Source organism: Salmo trutta, chromosome 38 (assembly GCF_901001165.1).
Source record: "Salmo trutta chromosome 38, fSalTru1.1, whole genome shotgun sequence".
In the NCBI taxonomy this organism is placed as follows: Eukaryota; Metazoa; Chordata; class Actinopteri; order Salmoniformes; family Salmonidae; genus Salmo; species Salmo trutta.
Genome location: NC_042994.1, coordinates 30,445,378 through 30,473,181, shown reverse-complemented (window position 1 = coordinate 30,473,181; position 27,804 = coordinate 30,445,378). Strand labels below are relative to the sequence as shown.

The window sequence follows — 27,804 nt, the reverse complement described above, 5'->3', positions numbered from 1 at the left end:
GGTAGCCTACCAGCACTGTAATGTGAGATGTTGGCTACAGTACACGGGACAAGAGCACGTTTTCTATTTCACGCAACAGTTTTTAAAACCATCAGTGGAGTTGAAAATTCGATTTCCGAAAATCCAAATATCACTTGATTATCTGTAGTGCTGGAGGAATGACACACCCAGATAAACACACACAGTGTCAGAGTTTAAAAAAAGGACAATTTAAACACATGGAATCTGATCTACTCTATATTCAAACTGACATACTCCATATTCAACACGTTTTCTAATAAAAACATACAAATCTATGTTTGAGTATACTTTGTACAATTCATTTTCATACGGTATAAACAGGTAAACACATTCTCAGTCAACAATATAAGACAATGGGAACACTGTGTATGTTCTCTGATGAATTTTAAGTCAATGTGAAGTGAAATATCAATTTACACGCTAGAAGTAATTCTTCTCTCCTGTGTGGATTCTCACATGACTTTTAAGTGACTGTGATGAGTAATATGTCTTCCCACAGTCTGAGCATTTGTAAGGCTTATCCCCTGTGTGCAGTCTCATGTGTTCTTTCAGCTTTCCTAACTGGTTAAAACGCTTTCCACGCTGGGAGTAGTGGTAAGGCTTCTCCCCGTGTGTATTCACTCATGAGCTTTCAGGTGTCCTACGTGGCTAAAAATCTTTCCACAGTGGGTGCAATGGTATGGCTTGTCCCCTGTGTGTATTCTGCTCATGAGCTTTGAGGGTTCGTAACAAGCTAAAACTCTCTCCACACTGGGAGCAATGGCTTGGCTTCTGTGTATATCCCCTCATGTCTTTTCATGTTAACTAACTGGCTAAAACTCTTTCCACATGGGAGCAGTAGTAAGGCTTCTCCCCCGTGTGTGTCCTCTAATTTCTTTTCAGGCTTACTAACTTGGTAAAACTCTTTCCAATCTGAGAGCAGAGGTGTCGTCTTGATGGTTTGGACGTCTTTGGTTCGCCCAAGTTTGGATTTCCTCCTGCCAAAGACAGTTTATTTTAAGAGAGACCAGAATGAAATCTCCACAACGTTGTGAACAGAGTGCCCCATGGTGATGGTGGGGTTCAGTATGGGTAGGCTAAGCTACGGACAACAAACACAATTTGATTTTATCGTTGGCAATTTGAATGCACAGAGATACTGCGATGAGATTGATGAGATCCTGAGGCCCATTGTCGTGCCATTCATCCGCCGCCATCACCTCATATTTCAGCATGATAATGCACAGCCCCATGTCGCAACGATCTGTACACAATTCCTGGAAGCTGAAAATGTCTCAGTTCTTCCATGGCCTGCATACACACCAGACATGTCACCCATTGAGCATGTTTGGGATGCTCTGCATTGACATGTATGACAGTGTGTTCCAGTATCCGCTAATATCCAGCAACTTCGCACAGCCATTAAAGAGGAATGGGACAACATTCCACAGGCCACAATCAACAGCCTGATGAACTCGAGGCAAATGGTTGTCACATCAGATACTGACTGGTTTTCTGATCGTGCCCGTACCATTTTTTTATGGTGTCGTTGACCAACAGATACATAACTGTATTCACAGTCATGGTAAATGCATAGATTAGGGCCTAATTAATTTACATAGACTTTTCTCCTTATATGAAGTGTCACTCAGTCAAATCTTCAAAATTGTTGCATTTTGTCTTTATATTTTTGTTCAGTAAGTATATATATATATATTTATTTATTTACATACAAAATTATATATTTTATATGGGGGATTAGAAATGATGCAGACAATTACATTGATGGAATCTACAATCTATGTTCAATATTAAAGCTGATCTTCCCCCTAAGACTGACATAACCCACTATAATACATGCAGTAGGGAAAACACTGGAAAGTCAAGACACATTCAGAGTCTCTGGGGACTACTGTCCCACCATGTATTGGGCCTGAACCTGTCCTATGTCCCACTGTTCAGAGGCCTTTATCTGTCCAATGTCCTACTGTTCAGCCTATATCTGTCCTATGTCCCATTGTTCAGCCTACATCTGTCCTATGTCTTACCATTCAGCCTATATGTGTGCACTCTCCTGTGGCTTTTCAGGTGCCCTAACTGGGTAAAACTCTTTCCACATTGAGAGCAGTGGTAAGGCTTCTCCCCTGTGTGTAATCTCTTGTGTGTTTTCAGGTTACATAAGTGGGTAAAACTCTTTCCGCACTGGGAGCAATGGTAACACTTCTCCCCTGTGTGTATTCTCTCCTGTGTTTTCGGGTTACATAAATGGGTAGAAATCTTTCCACACTGGGAGCAGTGGTACAGCTTTTCTCCTGTGTGTGTTCTCTGATGTCGTTTCAGGTCCCCTAACTGGTTACAACCCTTTCCACACTGGGAACAGTGGTAAGGCTTCTCCCCTGTGTGTAATCTCGCATGCGTTTTGAGATTACATAAATGGGCAAAATTCTTTCCGCACTGGGAGCAGTGGTAAGGCTTCTCCCCTGTGTGTATTCTCTCATGTTTTTTCAGGTAGCTTTTTTGGTTAAAACTCTTTCCACACTGGGAGCAGTGGTAAGGCTTCTTCCCTGTGTGTATTCTCTCATGTTGGTTCAGGTGGCCTTTCTGGTTAAAACTCTTTCCACACTGGGAGCAGTGGTAAGGCTTCTCCCCTGTGTGGATTCTCTCATGTTGTTTCAGGTCCCATAACTGGTTACAACCCTTTCCACAGTGGGAGCACTGGTGTCGTCTTGCTGGTTTGGACGTCTCTGGCTCTGGTTCCTCGGAGTCTGGTTTTTCTCCTGCCAAAGACAGTGTTGATTTAAATAGAGACCTGAACGAAACCTCCACATGATAAAACGGCCTTGCTTCGAGGGTAAATCCTAATCAGATCCCTCAATAACCTGAGGCCAGTTTTAACAATCTTGGTGTGATTTTAAAACAAATGTTGTAGAGCTTCCTGGTAATTACTGATATGTTTACATTACTTATTTTATTCATTCTGTTTACACAGAATGAATAAAATACACAAAAAACTAAACAGTTCTAGGACAATCAAGACACAGACGTCACTGGATTCCAATCGAGCAGGTGGTTCTAAATATAGAATGTATATCATAGCTGTATGATACAGAATGTGACCTAAAATAAGTAAAGAACATAACATCTCCCCGTTGTTGAAAGGGTTCGACACGCTATTTAAAAATGGCCCAGTTTGTTATTTAGACGTTGACAAATTTTCAACATTTTGACCAACACTGATGTCATGGCAGTTTGGGTAAAGTAAAAAATACAGTGAGATATTTTGGGTAGACGTTCCTAAAACTGATAGTAACTATATATAGTAAGTTTATATACAGCCATATTGTAAAGTCTGAAAAGGCTTGTTCATTCGCATGTGATGAATTCCATATGACATCATATGTTCCTAAAACTGATAGTAACTACACTGAACAAAAATATAAACGCAACATGTAAAGTGTTGGTTCCATGTTTCATTAGTTGAAATAAAAGAATGCAGAATTTTTCCATATGAACAAAAAGCTTATTTCTCTCAAATTGTGCACAATTCTTCACATCCCTGTTCGTGAACATTTATCCTTTGCCAAGATAATCCATCCATCTGACAGGTGTGGTATATCAAGAAGCTGATTAAACAGCATTGTCATTACACAGATGCACCTTGTGCTGGGGACAATAAAAGGCCGCTAAAATGTGCAGTTTTGTCACACAACAATGCCACAGATGTCTCAGAGGGAGCGTGCAACTGGTATGCTGACTGCAGGAATGTCCACTGGAGCTGTTGCCAGGGAATTTAATGTACAGTACCAGTCAAAAGTTCGGACTCACCTACTCATTTAAGGGTTTTTCTTTATTTTTACTATTTTCTACATTGTAGAATAATAGTGAAGACATCAAAACTATGAAAAAACACATGGAATCATGTAGTAACCAAAAAAGGGTTACATCAAAATATATATTAGATTCTTCAAAGTAGCCACCCTTTGCCTTGACAGCTTTGCACACTCTTGGCATTCTCTCAATCAGCAGTCTTGAAGGAGATCCCACATATGCTGAGAACTTGTTGGCTGCTTTTCCTTCACTCTATGGTCTAACTCATCCCAAACCATCTCAATTGGGTTGAGGTCGGGGGATTGTGAAGGCCAGGTCATCTGACGCAGCACCCCATCACCCTCCTTTTTGGTCAATTAGCCCTTACACCACCTGGAGGTGTGTTGGGTCATTGTCCTGTCGAAAAACAAATGATAGTCCCACCAAGCACAAACCAGATGGGATGGCATATCGCTGCAGAATGCTGTGGTAGACATGCTGGTTAAGTGTGCCTTGAATTCTAAATAAATCACTGACAGTGTTAACAGCAAAGCACCCACACACCATCACACCTCCTCCTCCATGCTTCATGGTGGGAACCACACATGCGGATATCATCCGTTCACCTACTTTGTGTTTGAAACCAAAGACCGCAGATTTGAACTCATCAGACCAAAGGACAGATGTCCACCAGTCTAATGTACCTTGATCGTGTTTCTTGGCCCAAGCAAGTCTCTTCTTATTATTGGTGTCCTTTAGTAGTGATTTCTTTGCAGAAAGTAAACCACGAAGGCCTGATTCACGCAGTCTCCTCTGAACAGTTGATGTTGAGATGTGTCTGTTACTTGAACTCTGTGAAGCATTTATTTGGGCTGGTAACTCTAATGAACTCTGCAGCAGAAGTAACTCTGGGCCTTCCATTCCTGTGGTGGTCCTTAAAGTAATGATGGACTGTTGTTTCTCTTTGCTTATTTGAGCTGTTCTTGACATAATATGGACTTGGTCTTTTACCAAATAGGGCTATCTTCTGTATACCACCCCTACCTTGTCACAACACAACTGATTGGCTCAAACGCATTAAGGAAAGAAATTCCGCAACTTAACTTCTAACAAGGCACACATGTTAATTGAAATGCATTCCAGGTGACTGCCTCATGAAGCTGGTTGAGAGAATGCAAAGAGTGTGCAAAGCTGTCATCAAGGCAAAGGGTGGCTACCTTAAGATTTTTAAAATATATTTTGATTTGTTGAACACTTTTTTGGTTACCACATGATTCCATATGTGTTATTTCATAGTTGATGTCTTCATTATTATTCTACAATGTAGAAAATAGTAAAAAAAGAAAGAAAAAGAGACCCTGGAATGTCAATTCCTGACTGGTACTGTAAATTCCTCTACCATAAGCCACCTCCAACATTGTTTTAGATAATTTGGCAGTACGTCCAATCGGCCTCACAACTGCAGACCACATGTAACCACGCCAGCCCAGTACATCCGGCTTCTTCACCTATGAGAAACTGAGACCAGCCAACTGGACAGCTGATGAAACTGAGTATGTCGCTCTGTAATAAAGCCCTTTTGTGGCCAGGATCCCCAGTGGGTGGGTCTATGCCCTCCCTGGCCCACCAATGACTGCGCCCCTGCCCAGTCATATGAAGTCCATAGATTACGGCCTAGTGAATTTATTTACATTGACCGATTTCCTTATATGAACTGTAAATCGTTGAAATTGTTGCATTAATATTTTTGTGAAGTATATATATATAAACTGTATATTATAAAACATGAAAATACTTATTTATTCAGATGTCATGAATTCACTATGACATCATATTTGGATATGATTTATGGGTTGACTATGGGTTGACTATAATATTTGAAGAATCTAGGCATTTCCTTTTTTAAGTTGTGTAGATCAGATGTTAATGAAGCAATACAGACCACATTGAAGTGTCTGGAGTTTAGTTCTAGAGTCTTGTAAAGATAGGGGTGTTGACTGGGACAGGCAATGTAACATCCATAATGTTTTTAAGAGCAGTTTTTGTTAAACATGCACCTTACATCAGATCATCTTGAAACTTTCTCTCCAAAGCTAACGTTCATTAAGGTTTTATATGGTCTATTGCTTTCTCTCTTTTCATTGACAGAATCCTTTTTCAGTGTTATGATATTCATAACATCCATATCCACCAGTCTATCTTCATGTCAACTAACAGGACTCTGCTGGTTGTCCTGGTAACAGATACCAGTGGGCAGATCTGTTGTATTTGTTCAAACTAAACTACAGCACTTACTTTGATGAGTCAAATCTGATCCTTTCTTCTCTTCTCACAGTTCCACTCAGCCCCGTTGTTTTCCTGCAGTCCACCAGCAGCACAGACAACCTCTTCATACCCAGCAGTAAGGTGCTAATGGGAGAGGCACGACATGGGGACTCCAGGAGGGAGGAAGGGCTAGCGTTGTCCTGGTAACCATAAAGAGGGGACACAGACACATATCATTATGGATGCTGATGTCACTGTTGACATGAACTGCTTTACAGAAACCCAGCCCAGACCCTGATAGAGCAAGCTGTATGCTAGACCAGACCAGTGGTAGGCTTGATTACCAACAATGACGAGACGGCCTACAGGGAGGAGGTGAGGGCCCTCAGAGTGTGGAGTCAGGAAAATAACCTCACACTCAATGTCAACAAAACAAAGGAGATGATCGTGGACTTCAGGAAACAGCAGAGGGAGCAGCCCCCTATCTACATTGACGGGACAGTAGTGGAGAGGGTGGAGAGTTTTAAGTTCCTCAGCGTACACATCATGGACAAACTGAAATGGTCCACCCACACAGACAGTATGGTGAAGAAGGCGCAACAGCGCCTCTTCAACCTCAGGAGGCTGAAGAAATTCGGCTTGTCACCAAAAAAACGCAAACTTTTACAGATGCACAATCGAGAGCATCCTGTCGGGCTGTATCACCGCCTGGTACGGCAACTGCTCCGCCCATAACCGGAAGGCTCTCCAGAGGGTAGTGAGGTCTGCACAACGCATCACCGGGTGCAAACTACCTGCCCTCCAGGACACCTACACCACCCGATGTCACAGGAAGGCCAAAAAGATCATCGAGGACAACAACCACCCGAGCCACTGCCTGTTCACCCCGCTCTCATCCAGAAGGCGAGGTCAGTACAGGTGCATCAAAGCGGGGACCGAGAGACTGAAAAACAGCTATCTCAAGGCCATCAGACTGTTAAACAGCCATCACTAGCACAGAGAGGCTGCTGCCAACATACTGACTCAAATCTCTAGCCACTTTAATAATTACAAATAGGATGTAATAAATATATCAGGAGTCACTTTAAACAATGCCACTTTATATAATGTTTACATACCCTACATTACTCATCTCATATGTATATACTGTACTCTATACCATCTACTGCATCTTGCCTGCCGTTCAGCCATCACTCATGTATATATTCTTATGTACATATTAGTATTCATTCCTTTACACTTGTGTGTATAAGGTAGTTGTTGCGAAATTGTTAGGTTATATTACTTGTTAGATATTACTGCATGGTCGGAACTAGAAGCACAAGCATTTCGCTACACTTGCATTAACACCTGCTAACCATGTGTATGTGACAAATACATTTGATTTGACCAAGCTGTACCATCTGGTGTTCTGATCTGGAGAGACTCTTCTCTGCCTCGTCAGCATCAGGATGTTGTTGAGGCTCCCCAGAGGATCCACAATAGTCATGTCTCTCTCCTGTGTGAATGAGAACATCAAACAGATGGTAAACTTATGATCTTCTATTGCAATCACAGAGTCTTACAAGAGGCTTGAATATGTCTAAAATGGCCACTTTCATCATGATTTTGTAAAATATTGTTTGTGATGTAAAATTATATTGCAATCAACGAAACGGGTGCCTTTTGCGTCCATTTGATATTTTAAGTAGAAATTATGCACCTATATTGACTTTTAAAAGCCTGTTATATTAGATGAGGTGCACTTTAACGTAGACCACATGGATAATTCAATAAATATAATTTAAAAGTCCCAAAAATATATGTACCAATGACGGATTGCACCTTTAACAATTTATACAGTACTTTACAACATATTAAAGTGAAGAACTTCAGTAGAATTCCCCTTTAAAACGTTTAGTTAAAGAAATGCATAGTTTGTGCCCGTTTTTAAGACAGTACTCACTGGTCTTAATCGGATCTTCAGTCTCCTCCTCCTTTTTCACTCCCAAAACGTCTTCCTCCTCCTCCTCTTTTATTGAGATAGCCTCCTCTTCCTCTTTTACTCCAAAAGGTTCTTCCTCTTCTTTCACTACATTCTCTTCTTTCAATGTTACGGAATCTTCCTCCTTTTTGATTCTGAAAGCTTCTACCTCCTCCTCTTCCACTCTGACAACTTCTTTCCCATCTTCCTCTTTCACTGTACTATCAGCCTCTTCTTCTTCTTTCAATGTGATAGCCTCCTCTTCCTCCTTTTCCATTCTGAAAGCTTCTACCTCTCCTTTCACCAGAGCTTCTGTCTGTCTAGCTTAATGGCCTCAAGGTCCGGGAGATTAGCCTAGCGCAGTATCAATTTAACACATTTGCTAATTTAACAAGCAAATTACGTTTAAATGAACTAGTAGATAGGTAAACATAATTATGTTCAAAACACTAAGATTAATATACACAACATTGGTCTAAAGCCCTTAAATATTTTGGGTTTAAATTCACTTGCAAGCTTCTGCGTGGTTGAATCAGTAGTCTATTGTCGCTGTTGAAGAAACCTCCCGTTCTGTCCACTAGATTATACGTCTCGCAAGAAGCATCACCTGTAATACTCACATCGCCATCTGCTGACTGGAGTGGGTAACGTAGAATGGGAAAGTATTTATTACATTGTTTAATCTGGCAAACAATGTCATAAGAAGTCATTTAAAAACAACCAGATGTTATGTTTTCTCTTACTTCTTACAGCCAATACTTTCCTCCAGGGCTGACCTGCCCATTAGGCAGGATTAGGTGACAGATTAAAGAGGGTGGCATATTCAGAGATAAATTGACCAAGGCTCATCGGTAACAACACATAATAACACCTCACATAATGCTGCCCAAAAACAATGAAAACTTCTCTCACCCAGTGGCATATGGGCTATTTAGGTGAGTGTTGTTGTTGCCACATGAAGCAGCGCCCACTTTGTAAAAGGCTACATGGACAGATACGGCTCTACCTGTGTAGAACACATGACCCTTTACCCTTCCAGTCTCTAAAGTGGCCTTTTGGTGGTGGTATAATTTGTATTCATTTTTTGTCATCGTTATTCTGAACCCACTGCCTGCAAGTCGTCGTTAAATTAGCATCAGTGATTTGTATTTTCCTTCAACTTTCTGAAGAGGAAACAGCCAGGAAATGCCCCTGTCTGAGTGCATTTGTCTACCACTATGTGTAGCTGTTAGCGATGATGCTAATGACAACCATCTTCTGGTTGATAGAAAAGCTTTCCCAAAAACCTTGTCAATTAAACGTTAACTACAAAGTAGTCTGTTTACCTGACAGAATGATATCATGATTATTTGCATCAATCCAGTTGTGATTTGTTCAGCAAACTCTGCAGTCACATGTGTGCTACAGAGACACCACTAACCAAGCAAGGCTCTTGCTGGTGCCACTTGAATTAAAGGGTATCTACATCCATCCTCTCCGGATGTTCTCACCATATGTAGTGTGTGATTATGTAACTTCGTAGTGCAGCTGTTTCTTTGTAGTAAAACACGTTTGAAGTAAATAGTAATGTCCTGATGATTGATGTGGAGTGTAGTAACCTTGTTGAACTGAAAGAAATGTGTTTGAAGTAAAATATGTTTGAAGGAAAACGTTTTTTCCAGGGAGGCCTGAGTTTGAACTATTTGAACAGTTCAAACAGTTGGTACGTTTTGTAGTGAACTTGTGGAACTGCTGTGTAGTGAGCTTGTGGAACTGCTGTGTAGTGAGCTTGTGGAACTGCTGTGTAGTGAGCTTGTGGAACTGCTGTGTAGTGAGCTTGTGGAACCGCTGTGTAGTGAACTTGTGGAACTGCTGTGTAGTGAACTTGTGGAACTGCTGTGTAGTGAACTTGTGGAACTGCTGTGTAGTGAACTTGTGGAACTGCTGTGTAGTGAGCTTGTGGAACTGCTGTGTAGTGAACTTGTGGAACTGCTGTGTAGTGAGCTTGTGGAACTGCTGTGTAGTGAGCTTGTGGAACCGCTGTGTAGTGAACTTGTGGAACTGCTGTGTAGTGAACTTGTGGAACTGCTGTGTAGTGAGCTTGTGGAACTGCAGTGTAGTGAGCTTGTGGAACTGCTGTGTAGTGAACTTGTGGAACTGCTGTGTAGTGAACTTGTGGAACTGCTGTGTAGTGAACTTGTGGAACTGCTGTGTAGTGAACTTGTGGAACTGCTGTGTAGTGAACTTGTGGAACTGCTGTGTAGTGAACTTGTGGAACTGCTGTGTAGTGAACTTGTGGAACTGCTGTGTAGTGAACTTGTGGAACTGCTGTGTAGTGAGCTTGTGGAACTGCTGTGTAGTGAACTTGTGGAACTGCTGTGTAGTGAGCTTGTGGAACTGCTGTGTAGTGAGCTTGTGGAACTGATGTGTAGTGAACTTGTGGAACTGCTGTGTAGTGAACTTGTGGAACTGCTGTGTAGTGAACTTGTGGAACTGCTGTGTAGTGAGCTTGTGGAACTGCTGTGTAGTGAGCTTGTGGAACCGCTGTGTAGTGAACTTGTGGAACTGCTGTGTAGTGAACTTGTGGAACTGCTGTGTAGTGAACTTGTGGAACTGCTGTGTAGTGAACTTGTGGAACTGCTGTGTAGTGAGCTTGTGGAACTGCAGTGTAGTGAACTTGTGGAACTGCTGTGTAGTGAACTTGTGGAACTGCTGTGTAGTGAACTTGTGGAACTGCTGTGTAGTGAGCTTGTGGAACTGCTGTGTAGTGAACTTGTGGAACTGCTGTGTAGTGAACTTGTGGAACTGCTGTGTAGTGAGCTTGTGGAACTGCTGTGTAGTGAACTTGTGGAACTGCTGTGTAGTGAACTTGTGGAACTGCTGTGTAGTGAACTTGTGGAACTGCTGTGTAGTGACTCGTGGGGGTTACAGGCAGACAAGGGCCATGCTCATTCTACTTTTTTCTAAGAAAGGAATTAAAAACACTTTCCAAAAAAAAGCAAACATGTATTGTGTAATATTGTGTAGTAATGTGTAGCATTGTGTAGTATTGTGTAGTAATAACATGTATGATCTATATAAAGGTCTTTAGTAATAAAACATTAGTGACATAGTTTAGTATTTAATATTACATAGTACACTTTAATAATTGTAGTATGTATGTTTAAATGTCTGTACTAACATTTTTGAAGAAAATAAAAGGTTTGAAAGAAAATGTAATTTACCTTCAATGAAATAAATCTCTCTCTCTCTCCCGCCTTCTCTCTCTCTCCCTCTGTCTCTCCCCTTGGGTGGGAATGTTAAGGGTGAAGAGTCTCTCTACAATGTTAAGAATCAAGAAGTTGTGAATCTCGGGGGGCCCTGCACACTGGGGAACTATATGTCCACAAAATAATTAACAACCTGGACCCCCAGGTGTCTTTGAAAACATATGTTTTACTAACGACCTAAACAGATCATTTTCACCCTTTTAAAAATAGTTATATGGGAGATGTCCGGGGGATGTCTGTCTTTGAAAGGGTCATTGTAATATTTAAGATGTCCCCTTTACTAACAACCTAAACAGATACATTTTACCCTACATAAAAGAGTGTCTGAGGGATGTCTCAGTCAACCCCCCCCCAAAAAAAGCCCCAGAGGCCTCACACCATCCTCTTTTAAAGGTTCAATGTACTCTTCAACTATGCTTCTTTTACTGACGACCTAAACAGATCACTTTTACCCTTTAGAAAATAGTTGTCAGCTATCCAGATTTAATGGTCAAGAGGTTGGGAACCTAGAGGGGCCCTTGCAGACATGTTGTGTTTAGGTACACATACGTTTTCTGTTTATGAAGGAATAAATGATTGAGAGGATATATTATATTTTTTAATGATGTGCCCTTTACTAATGACTTAAACAGATCATTTTACCCCATTAATAACCTTTTACTGCAGGAGACTAAATTAGGGGCCTTCAATGCTGCAGAAATGTTTTGGTACCCTTCCCCAGATCTGTGCCTCAACACAATCCTGTCTCGGAGCTCTACGGACAATTTCTTCAACCTCATGGTTAGGTTTTTGCTCTGACATGCATTGTGAACTGTGGGACCTTATATAGACAGGTGTGTGCCTTTCCAAATCATGTCCAATCAATTGAATTTACCACAGGTGGACTCCAATCTAGTTGTAGAAACATCTCAAGGATGATCAATGGAAAAAGGATGCACCTGAGCTCAATTTTGAGTCTCATAGCAAAGGGTCTGAATACTTATGTAAATAAGGTACTTCTTTTTTTTGTTTTTAAAATAAATTTGCCAAAATTCTAAAAAGATTGTTTTCGCTTTGTCATTATGGAATATTATGTGTAGATTGCTGAGGAAATAGTTTTATTTAATACATTCTAGAATTAAGGCTGTAACGTAACAAAATGTGGAAAAAGTCAAGGGGTCTGAATACTTTCCAAAGAAACTGTAAGTGATTGAGGAGAGAGCATCATTGCTATATTCTAATTAAAATCATTGACCCATAAGAGAACACATGACCAGAACAATGCGTGACCCATATAGAATTAAAACAACATTCATCTTAATGAGAAATATAATCTAATAAACAAATGTTTGCATAATCAAAGACATGAAAACATTGTATTTAGCTAGGATTTCATATGGCCAGGAAGGTCATTGAGAATAACAATAGACAATAGTTATTGTTGCTAGTTTAGCGATGAAGATAGTGAAGGTTCATGAATGTTAACGATGTGTTCACAGTCTATTCAATGTACAACAGTACTCTTCTGTAACAAGCAATACCTGGTAAATATGTTTACATACATCCATGACTGAATGGTTTCATGAACGCCTTTAAAGGTTTTGTAAGTAAGTTGTAACGTGTCCTCACTCAGCAGTCTGAATTAACCTAGAGTCACCAAAACATCAATGTTTAGATACGTTTGGAGATTATTCCACAAGTAAGGTGCAAAGAGCTGATTTACCTAACTCTGTACAGACCAAAGGAATTCCCAGAGTTAGCCACCCCTGAGACTGTGTATGATAACACCAACTCTTACCTCTAATGGTTATTGTAGATGTTAGCTACAGAGGGAGTTACTGTCAAAGAGCTTTATAAATGCAAAGAGAGCAATGAATGGAACTACGTCACCACAAAGAGGGTCAGCCTACTTCCTGATGGAGAATGCAGGGAGGTGTACTGAACCTGTACCCATAATAAAACAAAGTGCATTATGGTCAAATGCATCTAATGGCTTTAATGAAGTGGCAGCTGCATTCATATAGATGATGTCACCATAGTCTAGGACCAGTAAGAACATCGATTGAATGATCTGCTTTGTACTATTAAGCAAAAGGCCTGACCTATTTCTATAGAAGAAGACCCTTTTAATACTCAGCATCTTAATGAACTAACTCATCAATATATATTTTAAAAGACAGCTTAACGTCTATACAGAAACCCAGCCTAAAACCCCAACTCAGCATCTTAATAATTAACTAACTCATCAATATGTTTTTTAAAAGACAGCCTAACGTCTTGTGGTATCCCAGGAGGTCTGCCCCGGGGGATGGTAATAGAGGGGAGGTATGTGAGGCGACGTTGGCTCCCTCTGCTGTGAATACGGGAGCTGGGAACCCCGACACGGACAGCTAAGTGGAGGTAGTTAGAGGAAAGTGCCAAACAGCAGTGGAGGCTAAATAAAAGGAGCACGATGGCACACCGCGGGGGAGAAGGGAGAGAGACGGACACCAGTTAAGAGAGAGGTTTTGCTCGGTCTTTCTTCTAAGTTATTTCTTTGCTATATTTATTTTCTGTCTTAAGTAAAGTTGTTTCTCGGACTAAAGCCTCCCTGTGTCTGTGTCAATCTCTGCACGCTCAATCCAACACCCCACGGTTTACCACAGTCTATACAGAAACCCAGCCTAAAACCCCAACTCAGCATCTTAATTAACTAACTCATCAATATGTTTTTAAAGACAGCTTAATGTCTATACAGAAACCCAGCCTAAAACCCCAACTCAGCATCTTAATTAACTAACTCATCAATATGTTTTTAAAGACAGCTTAACGTCTATACAGAAACCCAGCCTAAAACCCAACTCAGCATCTTAATTAACTAACTCATCAATATGTTGTTTAAAAGACAGCTTAAAGTCTATACAGAAACCCAGCCTAAAACCCCAACTCAGCATCTTAATTAACTAACTTAGCAATATATTTTTAAAGACAGCTTAAAGTCTATACAGAAACCCAGCCTAAAACCCCAACTCAGCATCTTAATTAACTAACTCATCAACATGTTGTTTAAAAGACAGCTTAACGTCTATACAGAAACCCAGCCTAAAACCCCAACTCAGCATCTTAATTAATTAACTCATCAATATGTTTTTAAAGACAGCTTAACGTCTATACAGAAACCCAGCCTAAAACCCCAACTCAGCATCTTAATTAACTAACTCATCAATATGTTTTTAAAGACAGCTTAACGTCTATACAGAAACCCAGCCTAAAACCCCAACATCATCTTAATTAACTAACTCATCAATATGTTGTTTAAAAGACAGCTTGAAGTCTATACAGAAACCCAGCCTAAAACCCAAACTCAGCATCTTAATTAATTAACTCATCAATATGTTTTTAAAGACAGCTTAACGTCTATACAGAAACCCAGCCTAAAACCCCAACTCAGCATCTTAATTAACTAACTCATCAATATGTTTTTAAAGACAGCTTAATGTCTATACAGAAACCCAGCCTAAAACCCCAACTCAGCATCTTAATTAACTAACTCATCAATATGTTTTTAAAGACAGCTTAACGTCTATACAGAAACCCAGCCTAAAACCCCAACATCATCTTAATTAACTAACTCATCAATATGTTGTTTAAAAGACAGCTTGAAGTCTATACAGAAACCCAGCCTAAAACCCCAACTCAGCATCTTAATTAACTAACTCATCAATATGTTGTTTAAAAGACAGCTTAACGTCTATACAGAAACCCAGCCTAAAACCCCAACTCAGCATCTTAATTAACTAACTCATCAATATGTTGTTTAAAAGACAGCTCAACGTCAGATACACCATACAAGGTACATTCACTTTAACCATTAGAATCATTTTTGTTCACTCTAGAAAACAACTTAGTTTTACACAGATTCAATAATAATTTAAGGTCAGTAAAGGTTTTCTGTAAAATAATGACAGCATACTGTAGTTCAGATAGAGCCTGATCAGCAGGGCGGGCAATATAGTACACAACTGTATCGTCTGTATACAGATGCAGGTAACAGTTTATTATGACAAAACAATATTGTTAATGTATACAATATAGTTGTTTATTAGACATTCTAACATATATAACCCAATGCCTAGGTACTAAAGATTTTATATGCATCATTTAAACAACATTTTTGTAGCAACAATACTGTCACGACTTCCGCCGAAGTCGATCCCTCTCCTTGTTCGGGCGGTGTTCGACGTCACCGACCTTCTAGCCATCGCTGATCCCTTTTTCATTTTCCATTGGTTTTGTCTTGTTTTACATCACACCTGGTTCCAATCTCAACAATTACATGTTGTGTATTTAACCCTCTGTTTCCCCTCATGTCCTTGTCGGTGATTGTTTGTTTGTATGTGATGTGATGTGCAAGTTATGTTCTGGTGCGCGACGGGTTTTGTACCCACTTTTATTATTTTGTATATTTTGGTTTTCGGAGTTTTGTGAGCACCGATTAAACGACTCCGTTTATACCAAGTTCGTTCTCCTGTGCCTGACTTCCCTGCCACCAGCACGCAACCATTACAAATACAAAACAATACATGCAAATCCCCACAAGGATGAAGAAATATAGAAATAGTAGAACGAGCCATGTCAGAGTCCGGAATATAAAGATATACAGTTTGTTTACAATGTATATGGTGGTGTGTATAGACATTATGGACTGATTATGAATATAAAAGGTGTGAACAGCAGTAGTTATATAGGATGAGCCTTGACTAGAATACAGGGTGGAGTACTGGGTGGTAGACGGCTAGTAACAGTGACTAAAGTTCAGGGCAGGGTACTGGGCGGAGGCCGGCTAGTGGTGACTATTTAACAGTCTGATGACCTGGAGATAGACCACACATTAACCACACAATAAGTATTGTGGTGGCAGCATCATGTTATGGGAATGCTTGTCACTGGCAAAGATTGGGGAGTTTGTCAGGATCAAAATAAATATGAAAGGAGCAAAGCCCAGGTAAAAAGTTTGAGGAAAACCCACCTCAGTCTTCTGAAAACCTGTTTCCATCACATCTGTTTTGAGTTTTTGATACGGTATGACTTTACTCAAATAAAAACTTTGGATGGAAACGTGGTTAATCAATCTTTATACAGACAAATTATTTTCCCCTCAGGAAGCTCCGGTAAACAGTGGTAAACTGCTGCCACAACCAGGCCTGGAGGGCTGGGATAGGGTTTGTTTTTTCTGCAATCACACAATTATTTTCTGCAAAAGACACACCAGAATGGCTTTCCAAGACTTGTTGAGTGTTCCTAAGTGGTCTGATCTCAGTCCTGACTTAAATGTACTGAAAAAACCATCTGGTTTAAATATCGCTGTCCACCAATGAGCAGTTTTGACAAAAAATATGGATTTATTTTGCACAAAGTCGGTAGAATCTTAATGAAACTGTAATGGCTTCCACCAAGTATTAACTTGGATGGGGGACGGAATTATCCAATTATGATATAAAACCCCAAAAATTGGTGAACATGTTCTATAAAATCAAATTTAATCCCTGTTTAGTTTTAATTTTAAGGCAGCAAAATGTGAAAAAAAATTAAAGGGGGTGTAGATGTTCTTTAGTCACTGTTCAGCTTTAACTATGGAGTTGACTGTGCCTTTAAACAGCTTGGAAAATTCCAGAAAATGATGTCATGGCTTTAGAAGCTTCGGAGAGGCTAATTGACATCATTTGAGTCAATTGGAGGTCTACCTGTGGATGTATTTCAATGCCTACCTTCAAACTCAGTGCCTCTTTGCTTGACATCATGGGAAAATCAAAAGAAATCAGCCAAGACCTCAGAAAAAAAATTGTAGACCTGCACAAGTCTGGTTCATCTTTGGGAGCAATTTCCAAATGCCTGAAGGTACCACGTTCATCTGTACAAACAATAGTACGCAAGTACAAACACCATGGGACCACACAGCCGTCATACCGCTCAGGAAGGAGACGCATTCTGTCTCCTAGAGATGAACATACTTTGGTGCGAAAATTGCAAATCAATCCCAGAAAAACAGCAAAGGACCTTGTGAAGATGCTAGAGGAAACAGGTACAAAAGTATCTATATCCACAGTAAAACGAGTCCCATATTGACATTACCTGAAAGGCCGCTCAGCAAGGAAGAAGCCACTGCTCCAAAACCACCATAAAAAAGCCAGACTACGGTTTGCAACTGCACATGGGGACAAAGATTGTACTTTTTGGAGAAATGTCCTCTGGTCTGATGAAACAAAAATAGAACTGTTTGGCCATAATGGCCGTCATTATGTTTGGAGGAAAAAGGGGAACGCTTGCAAGCCGAAGAACACCATCCCAATCGTGAAGCACAGGGGTGGCAGCATCATGTTGTGGGGGTGCTTTTCTGCGGGAGGGACTGGTGCACTTCACAAAATAGATGGCATCATGAGGGAGTAAAATTATGTGGATATATGGAAGCAACATCTCAAGACATCAGTCAGGAAGTTAAAGCTTGGTCGCAAATGGGTCTTCCAAATGGAAGATGACCCCAAGGATACTTCCAAGGTTGTGGCAAAATGGCTTAAGGACAACTAAGTCAAGGTACTGGAGTGGCCATCACAAAGCCCTAACCTCAATCCTATAGAAAATTTGTGGGCAGCACTGAAAGTGTGTGTGAGCAAGGAAGCCTACAAACCTAACTCAGTTACACCAGCTCTGTCAGGAGGAATGGGCCAAAATTCACCCAACTTATGATGCTGCCAACCCCGTGCTTCACGGTTGGGATGGTGTTCTTTGGGGGAGGCTTGCAAGGCCTCCCCCTTTTTCCTCCAAACATAACAATGGTCATTATGGCCAAACAGTTGCATTTTTGTTTCATCAGACCAGAGGACATTTCTCTAAAAAGTAATCTGTCTGTAAACAATTGTTGGAAAAATGACTTGTGTCATGCACAAGGTAGATGTCCTAACCCACTTGCCAAAACTATAGTTTGTTTACAAGAAATTTGTGGAGTGGTTGAAAAACGAGTTAATGACTCCAACCTAAGTTTATGTTAACTTCTGACTTCAACTGTAGGTAGCCTACCAGCACTGTATCTGTGAGTTGTTGGCTACAGTGCACGTGCCAAGAGCATATTTGCTATATAACGCAACAGTTTTTAAAACCATAAGTAGAGTTGAAAATGCAAACCCATTTAACTTGTATTTTTCATTCGGTACATGGGAATTTAACAGTAAAAGTGTATTTGTGCACTACATCATAACGCAAAGCCTTTTATCCGCAATAAGTCTATTTGATGGAAATATTTCTGGTGGGAAAATGCATATATAGTTTTATGCAGATTTTAAAATATTCACATGAAAATCTGTGGCAAATTGCATGGAAACTTAGCTACTAAGGTGGATATTGATCCAACACCTGCTGCTTATTCAAACCAGCCCACTGGGCACAGACATCAGTTCAACATCTAGTTTCTATTTAAATTTCTTTGATTTGTCAACTAAAGTGAATTCAATATGAAATCAACACAAAATGTCACCTGTCATTGGATATAGCTTGCCAGTTGGGTGAAAAATAAAAATACCTGGTTTTGATGGCTTATTACAAATCCAATCAGCTTTCTACATTGATCTAACATGATCACATGGATTTATTTTGTTGAAATGTGGAAACAACGTTTATTCAACCAGTGGGAGGCTTGTAAATGCCCCCAGGAAAGTGGAACGAGGAACTCTTCATTGAGACAATGATGAAACAGCAATCCGTGGGAGAGTTGTGGTGGATATTATAATATAAGGATCTGCTTGAGTCCAAGTGAAACCAAGATTTTTTATTTATTTTATTTAATCCGTGGGTGAGTCAGTGAACATTTTCATTTCATTAAATCATCAGTGGGAAAACAATGCAAATGTGAACAATGGAGCAAATGCATTACATCCAAATATCACTTGATTATCTGTCATGCTGGAGGAATGACACAAGCAGATAAACACACACATAGTCAGAGTTTAAAAAAAGGACCATTGGACACATGGAATCTGATCTACTCTATATTCAAACTGACTCCATATTCAATTCATATTTTCTAACAAAGATATACAAATATATTTTAGAGTATACTTTGTACAATTAAATTTCATATGGTATAAACAAGTAAACACATTCTCAGTCAACAATATAAGACAACGGGAGCACTGTGTATGTTCTCTGATGGATTTAAAGTCAATGTGATGTGAAATATCAGTTTACACACTAGAAGTTATTTTTCTCTCCTATGTGGATTCTCACATGCCTTTTAAGTGACATTTGTAAGGCTTCTCCCTGTGTGTATTCGCTCATGAGCTTTCAGCTTTCCTAACTGCATAAAACTTTTTCCACACTGAGCGCGATGGTATGGCTTCTCCCCTGTGTGTATTTCGCTCATGATATTTCATGTTTCCTAACTGGTTAAAACTCTTTCCACAATGGGTGCAATGGTATGGCTTCTCCCCTGTGTGAATTCGCTCGTGAGATTGTAGATTTCCTAACAAGCTAAAACTCTTTCCACACTGGGCGCAATGGAAAGGCTTCTCCCCTGTGTGTATTCTCTCATGTCTTTTCAGGTTTCCTAAATGGTTAAAACTCGTTCCACACAGGGCGCAATGGAAAGGCTTCGCTTCAGTGTGTGTCCTCTCATGTCTTTTCAGGCTTCCTAACTTGGTAAACTTACTTCCACACTGGGAGCAGTGGTAAGGCTTATCCCCTGTGTGTATTTGCTCATGAGATTTCATGTTATCTAACTTGTTAAAACTCTTTCCACACTGGTCGCAATGGTATGGTTTCTCTCCTGTGTGTATTCGCTCATGAGCAATTAGGCTTCCTAACCGGTTAAAACGCTTTCCACAATGTGAGCAGTGGTAAGGCTTCTCCCCTGTATGTATTCGGCCATGAGCTTTCAGGCTTCCTAACTGGCTAAAACTCTTTCCACAATGGGAGCAATGGTAAGGCTTCTCCCCCGTGTGTATTCGCTCATGAGCTTTCAGGCTTCCTAACTTACTAAAACTCTTTCCACACTGAGAACAGAGGTGTCGTCTTGCTGGTTTGGACATCTCTGGTTCCTCCGAGTTTGGTTTTTCTCCTGCCGAAGACAGTGTTTATTTAAAGAGAGACCTGAATGAAACCTTCACATGATAAAATCGCCTTGCTATGAGGTTTAATCCAAATCAGATCCCTCAATAACCTGAGGCCAGTTTTCAAACATTTCATAATTTAAAACAATCTTTGTTTGATTTGAAATCAAATGATGTTGTAGAGCTTCCTGGTAATATGTTAACATTAATTATTCATTCTGTTTTAGAAGTCAGAACACAAAACACTAGACATTTCTATCACACTCAAGCCACAGACATCGCTGGATTCCTATCAAGCAGGTGGTTCTTAATTTATAACCTTCATAGCTGTATGATACAGAATGTGACCAACTCACTTCCTTAAACCTAAAATAAGTAATTTTGTGTTGAAGTCAAACACTTGTTTTTTACATTGGAGGCAGACACAAAGCACCTCAGTAACTTTTTGAATAACTACTAATGTCATGATATTTTGGGTAAAGTAAAAATAATGAAATATTTGGGGCAGATTTAACCCCTTTTTCTCCCCAATTTTCGTCAATTGGTAGTTACAGTCTTGTCTCATCGCTGCAATTCCCGTACGGAGTCGGGAGAGGCGAACGTCAAGAGCCAACCCAGAAGCCAGCCGCACCAACGTGTCGGAGGAAACACTGTACATCTGGCAACTGTGTCAGCATGCATGCGTCCAGCCCGCCACAGGAGTCACTAGAGCGCGATGGGACAAGGACATCCCGACCGGCCAAAACCTCCCCCAACTCAGATGACGCTGGGACAATTGTGCGTCGCCTCATGGCTCTCCCAGGCGTGGCCGGCTGCGACACAGCTGGGTATCGAACCAGAATCGGTAGTAACGCAGCTTAGAACGCTGCACCACTCGGGAGGCTGCATTTATATTTCTGTTCAGTCAAACATTTTAGAACACCTACTCATTCAAGGGTTTTTCTTTATTTTTGCTATTTTCCACATTGTAGAATAATAGATGAAGACATCAAAACCATGAAATAACACGTATAGAATCATGTAGAAACCAAAAAAGTGTGAAATAAATCAAAATACATTTTATATTTGAGATTCTTCAAAGTAGCCACCCTTTGCCTTGATGACAGCTTTGCACGCTCTTGGCATTCTGTCAACCAGCTTCACCTGAAATGCTTTTTTCAACAGTCTTGAAGGAGTTCCAACATATGTTGAGCACTTATTGGTTGCTTTCTTTCACTCTGTGGTCCAACTCACCCCAAACCATCTCAATTAGGTTGAGGTCGGGTGATTGTGGAGGCCAGGTCATCTGATGCAGCATTCAATCACTCTCCTTGGTCAAATAGCCCTTACACAGGCCTGGAGCTGTGTTTTGGGTCATTGTCCTGTTTAAAAACAAATGATAGTCCCACTAAGCCCAAACCAGATGGGATGGCGTATCTCTGCAGAATGCTGTGGTAGCCAACCTGGTTAAGTGTGCCTTGAATTTTAAATAAATCACTGACAGTGTCACCAGCAAAGCACCATCGCACCTCCTCCTCCTCCATGCTTCACGTGGGAACCACACATGCGGAGATCCTCTAATTCACCTACTCTGCGTCTCACAAAGTCACGGCGGTTGGAACCAAAAATGTCAAATTTGGATTCATCAGACCAAAGGACAGATTTCCACCGGTCTAATGTTCATAGCTCGTGTTTCTTGGCCCAAGCAAGTCTCTTGTTATTACTATTGGTGTCCTTTAGAAGTGGTTTCTTTGCATCAATTCCAACATGAAGGCCTGATTCACACAGTCTCCTCTGAACAGTTGATGTTGAGGTGTGTCTGTGAAGCATTTATTTGGGCTGCAATTTCTGAGGCTGGCAACTCTAATGAACGTATCCTCTGCAGCAGAGGTAACTCTGGGTCTTCCTTTCCTGTGGCGGTCCTCATGAGAGCCAGTTTCATCATAGCGCTTGATGGTTTTTGCGACTGTACTTGAAGAAACTTTAAAAGTTCTTGACATTTTCCGGATTGACTGACCTTCATGTCTTAAAGTTATGATGGACTGTCGTTTCTCTTTGCTTATTTGAGCTGTTCTTGCCATAATATGGACTTGGTATTTTACAACATATCTGTATACCACCCCTACCTCGTAACAACACAACTGATTGGCTCAAACGCATAAAGAAGGAAATAAATTCCACAAATTAACTTTTAACAGGGCACATACGTTAATTGAAATGCATTCCAAGTGACTTCCCCATGAAGCTGGTTGAGAGAATGCCAAGAGTGTGCAAGGCAAAGGGTGGCTACTTTGAAGAATATGTTTAACACTTTTTTGGCTACTATATGATTCCATATGTGAAATTTCATAGTTTTGAGGTCTTCACTATTATTCTACAATATAGAAAATAGTAAAATAAAGAAAAACCCTTGAATGAGTAGTTGTGTCCTAACTTTTGACTGGTACTGTATATGGTTGATTCCGTGGGAAAGTCAACCTGAACATGTGTAATGGAGGTAAGAACGTGCCGTAAGCTCACTCCACAGCTAGCTTGAAACGTCACAGATGGAGCTATCCAACTGGTACCTTTTGTATAACTCAATCGGTTCATTGTAAAGGAGAGCGGTCACGCATGTTGAGAAGCAGAGGATCACTAGTTTGAGTCCAGTATGGGGACAGTGGAGGAAGCTAAACTGTTAGCAGCACACTGGCATCAGTTACACATGAAATTAATCAAGTTAGTAATTTCCAAATGAAACCATGTTCTGTAAGGTCTATATGTTGGAGTTCAGGCTTTATTTGACCTGTTAAAGTAGGAAATTGAATGAATTTTGTCCATTACAGAGACGGAGGCCAAGTCTCACAATAAATGCTTTTCATTCAATCATATTGCATAGCTTTTAGAAAAGGCTTACGGATCTTGTTTTAAATATATATATTTGACATTTTTAACAAGTTTTGTAGATCAGATGTTAATGATGCAATACAGACCACATTGAAGTGTCTGGAATTTAGTTTGCCTGTTCTAGAGTCTTGTGAAGATAGGGGGGGTTGACAGGCAGTATTTAGACTGTCCACTTTGAAGTGCTTAGACAGAATGGCTATATAAGGAATAGAACATATATGATCAGGGCCCGCTACCATTATAACCTATACAGCTGTCAGGTGTGGGCGTTAACAAGTAAGAACTGAGATGGAAAGATAATGGTAAAGAAAGGTCAAGAGGAGTTATTTTCGTAGGGGATTCCATACGTTAAGTAGAGACAGAATACTATAAAGGCAGGGCTCCGGGATTAGAGAATTTAGCTGTTCCATGGAATTGCTTCGCTTTGTTATGACTGTGATAAAGTCTAATTGAATCTACAAGTTCCGGTATCTGTGCAATTATTTGACTCAATGTTTTTCCACAACACCAATAAACTTCAAACATCCTTAAATCATGTCACGGAGGGAGAGAGAGGAAGGCAGGACGTGTAAATACTGTCAGAACATGTTATTGTTAGACATCAGGGATCCTATGGAAAGGAGGGGTGGGTCACAGACTGGTACGATTCAACAGGACAGCTCTGAGTTAGGGAGGATTAAGGAATTCGGGCTGAGGTCAGATGAAGTGAGAAAGAACAGTCATCATTACAGTTCTGCCTAGCAACAGAGCGGTATTGTCTGACCAGGAGGAGACTCCGCCTAGGAAGAGTTAAATACCAGTGCTGGTGTGAATATGTTTCTTGTCTCATGCAGCTGTATGACCCAATGGGTGAATAAACTTGATTTAAGCTTTACTAATCATCCCTGAGTTTTTTTTACTCTGTTTACTTAGAACCTAACACAACTAACATCACAATCTACTGTGGTGGAAATATACCAGTCTATCGTCATGTCAACTAACAGAACTCTGCTGGTTGTCCTGGTAACAGATACAAGATCTATTGTATTTGTTCAAACTAAAATTCAGCACTCACTTTGATGAGTCAAATCTGATCCTTTCTTCTCTTCTCCTCCTCCCACAGTTCCACTCAGCCCCGTTGTTTTCCTGCAGTCCACCAGCAGCACAGACAACCTCTTCATACCCAGCAGTAAGGCGCTACCAGGAGAGGCACGACACAGGGACTCCAGGAGGGTGGAAGGGCTAGCGTTGTCCTGGTAACCATAAAGAGGAGACACACACATATCATTATGGATGCTGATGTCACTGTTGTCATAAAGTGCTTTACAGAAACCCAGCCCAGACCCCGATAGAGCAAGCTGTATGCTAGACCAGACCAAGCTGTACCATCTGGTGTTCTGATCTGGAGAGACTCTTCTCTGCCTCGTCAGCATCCGGATGTTGAGGAGGCTCCCCAGAAGATCCACAATAGTCATGTCTCTCTCCTGTGTGAATGAGAACATCAAACAGATGGTAAACTTACGACCGTCTATTACAATCATAGGCATTCATATCTAAAAATGCCTCTAAAATGAAAATGTGAAAGGGTCGTTCCACGAAATGGGTGCCTTTTACGTCCCTTTGATATTTTAAGTAGAAATGATGCACCAATATTGAATTTTAGAAGCCTGTTGACGCAGGTAGCCTAGTGGTTAGAGCATTGGACTAGTAACCGAAAGGTTGCAAGATCGAATCCCCTGACAAGGTAAAAATCTGTAGTTTTGCCCCTGAACAAGGCAGTTAACCCCCTGTTCCCCGGCCGTCATTGAAAATAAGAATTTGTTCTTAACTGACTTGAAAGATGAGGGAACTTTAATGTAGACCACATGTAGAATTCAATACATCTCATTTAAAGGTCCCAAAAATATATGTACCAATGGCGGATTGACCCTTAAACAATTCCTACAGCACTGAACAACATATTAAAGTGTATAACTTCAGTAGAATGCCCCTTTAAAACCACACATTAGTTCAACAACTGCATAGTTTGTGTCCCTGTTTTTAAGACAGTACTCACGGATGGTAATCGGATCTTCTGTCTCCTCCTCTTTCACTCTCAAAACGTCTTCCTCCTTCACCTTTACTGAGATATAATCTTTTAGAGAGGAAGAGGATGCTTTCTCTTCTTTTACTTTAACAGCATCCTCTTCGTCTTCCACGAAAATGTTCAGTCCCAGACCTTCTTTCTCCATACAGCAGATCTCCTCTCTCTTCGCCGTTATTGAGATAGAATCTTTCAGAGAGGAAGAGGATGCGTTCTCTTCTTTCACCATAACAGCCTCCTCTTCCTCCTTCACTATAACAACCTCTTCTCCCTCATTTTTCATTCTGAAAGTTTCTTTCTCTCCTTTCACTATAACACCCTGCTCTTCTTCTTCCAAGACAACGTTCAGCGCCAGAGCTTCTTTCTCCATACATCAGACCTCTTCTTTACCAGGGGACGAGTAGTTTAGTGAGCTCATGGTCAGGAATGTTAGCTAGCTAGTTAACATTAGTGACTAGCCCAGTGCTAACCTCAGTATATTTAACACGTTTGCAAAATGAACAAGCAAATTAGGTTAAAGTTAACCAGTTGATACGTCAACAGAAAAGTGTTTTAAACACTGAGATTAGCTAATGTACATAAACATGGTCTAAAGCATCAATCTTTCAGTTTTATGTTGGCTAGCAAGCTACCGAGGTGGTTGAAAGAGTAGCCGTGTTGTTGTTCATGAAGAAGCGTCCCGTCCAGTCCATTATACGTCACGCAAGAAGCGTCACCTGAAAGACGCACATCGCCATCTGATGACTGGAGTGGGTAACGCAGTTTGGAAACAATAGTTGCTACACTTTTAGTATTGGAAAGAACGTCATAATAATTTAACAATAAGCTGATATATTTTCTCTTACGTCTTACAAATAATACTTTCCTGTACACAGACGTAGAAGCTTAATATGAATATGTGGATGATTAATAAATACTTCTATGAAAATGTAGTGTGTTAATACACATTTGCTCTGTTCATTTTTCACATTCGTTTTTATCTAGATGTGACCATACCATTCCCTTAAAGCCACGCTCTATAAGATACAAACCATCCTGTAAACAATAGAGCAAATGCATCACATGCAAATAGCACTTGATTATCTGTAGTGGTATACACTGAGTAGATAAAACATTAAGAACACCTGCTCCTTCCATGACGTAAACTGACTAGGTGAATCCAGATGAAAGCTATGATCCCTTATTGATGTCACTAGTTAAATCCAATTCAATCAGTGTAGATGAAGGGGGGAAGACAGGTTAAATAAGGATTTTTAAGCCTCGAGACAATTGAGGCATGGATTGTGTATGTGTGCCATTCAGAGGGTAAATAGGGAAGACAAAATATGTAAGTGTTTTTGAACGGGGTATGGTAGTAGGTGCCAGGCGCACCAGTTTGTGTCAAGAACTGCAACAGTGCTGTTTTTTTTTAGCTCAACAGTTTCCCATGTGTTCCAAGAATGGTCCACCACCCAAACAGTGGCGGTCAGTGCTCTTTAATATCAGGGAGGACCATTTTGTTTTTCATGAGCATGGCTTTATTTCTACTACAGCATGTTGGATGACTGTCATTCATATTCCATTCACCCTGTTCAATGTATGAACATAGTCATGGTAGTATACATGAATCAAATAAAATAAAATTTTATTTGTCACATACACATGGTTGTGTAGTGAAATGCTTGTGCTTCTAGTTGAAAGAATCTTTGTCTAATCCGAGGTGAGTGATCGCTGTCCTGATATCTAGAAGATCTTTTCTGCCGTTACTTAACGGTTGCAGAAACATTATGTACAAAATAATTTACGAAAAATACCACATAATAGCACAATTGGTTAGGAGACCGTAAAACGGTGGCCATCTCCTCCGGCGCCATCACTTGTTCTTTGAATGTAAATTTGTGTCAAAATGTTGGGAAAACCTTGCAAAATACTTATTTACTATTATGAACAGTACCCATGTTTTTGACATGAAAGATATGTTACTATTGTAATGATAACAAGACCATTGAAATGATTGTGAATTATTTTATTCGTGTTGCCAAATACTTTATACACCAACAAAAATTCCAAAATTCTATACCAAAATTACACTTATTTTTGATTGAATTGAACTATTTTATTAAAACATAAACCCTAGTGAATAACAACAAGAATAACATCTTCCTGAATCATTATAAGATTTTTTCAGAGTGATTACAATGCACTAGAATTAAAAAAAAAATGTATTACTTCATTGATATTTTTTGTATGTTTTAGTATTTTCTCATTAATACCTGCGTTCTGTTTTGTATGATGTAACAATGTAAATTGTTGATCGTAATTTCATTTTTTTTAAATAAATGTTAAACTCATATCGCCATCTGCTGACTGGAGTGGTAATGCAGATTGGAAAAGTATTCATTACATCTGGCAAACAATGTCATGAAAAGTAATTTAAAAACAACCAGATGTTATGTTTTCTCTTACTTCTTTCCACCAGGGCTGACCTGCCCATTAGGCAGGATTAGGTGACAGATTGAAGAGGGTGGCATATTCAGAGCTAAATTGACCAAGGCTCAT

At 40.2% G+C, this 27,804-nt stretch overlaps 1 protein-coding gene across 2 annotated transcripts; it reads right to left on the bottom strand.

The window, feature by feature from the left end:
- Positions 1–1,990: 1,990 nt before the first annotated feature.
- LOC115177653 (zinc finger protein 260) lies at positions 1,991–26,202 on the bottom strand. Of its 2 annotated transcripts, none has more exons than XM_029738594.1 (4): positions 25,240–26,202; positions 24,570–24,667; positions 24,259–24,436; positions 1,991–2,777 (listed from the first exon to the last, which is right to left on the bottom strand). In XM_029738594.1, exons 1-4 carry the CDS (start codon positions 25,634–25,636, stop codon positions 2,038–2,040), a joined length of 1,413 nt encoding a protein of 470 aa, XP_029594454.1. In that variant the 5' UTR covers positions 25,637–26,202; the 3' UTR covers positions 1,991–2,037. The 2 variants fall into 2 exon arrangements, with proteins under 2 accessions (XP_029594454.1, XP_029594453.1); XM_029738593.1 differs by lacking the exon at positions 1,991–2,777 and adding an exon at positions 19,046–20,347 and having other exon boundaries at positions 25,240–26,183.
- Between the last annotated feature and the right edge of the window lie 1,602 nt (positions 26,203–27,804).

Coding starts and splice junctions, on each gene's coding strand:
- LOC115177653 (XM_029738593.1), bottom strand. CDS start 25,636: ATGGAGAAAGAAGCTCTGGCGCTGAACGTTGTCTTGGAAGAAGAAGAG. Junction 24,668..25,239: donor AGAAGATCCGATTACCATCC/GTGAGTACTGTC, acceptor TCATTCACACAG/GAGAGAGACATGACTATTGT. Junction 20,348..24,258: donor ATCAGATTTGACTCATCAAA/GTGAGTGCTGAA, acceptor TGTCTTCGGCAG/GAGAAAAACCAAACTCGGAG.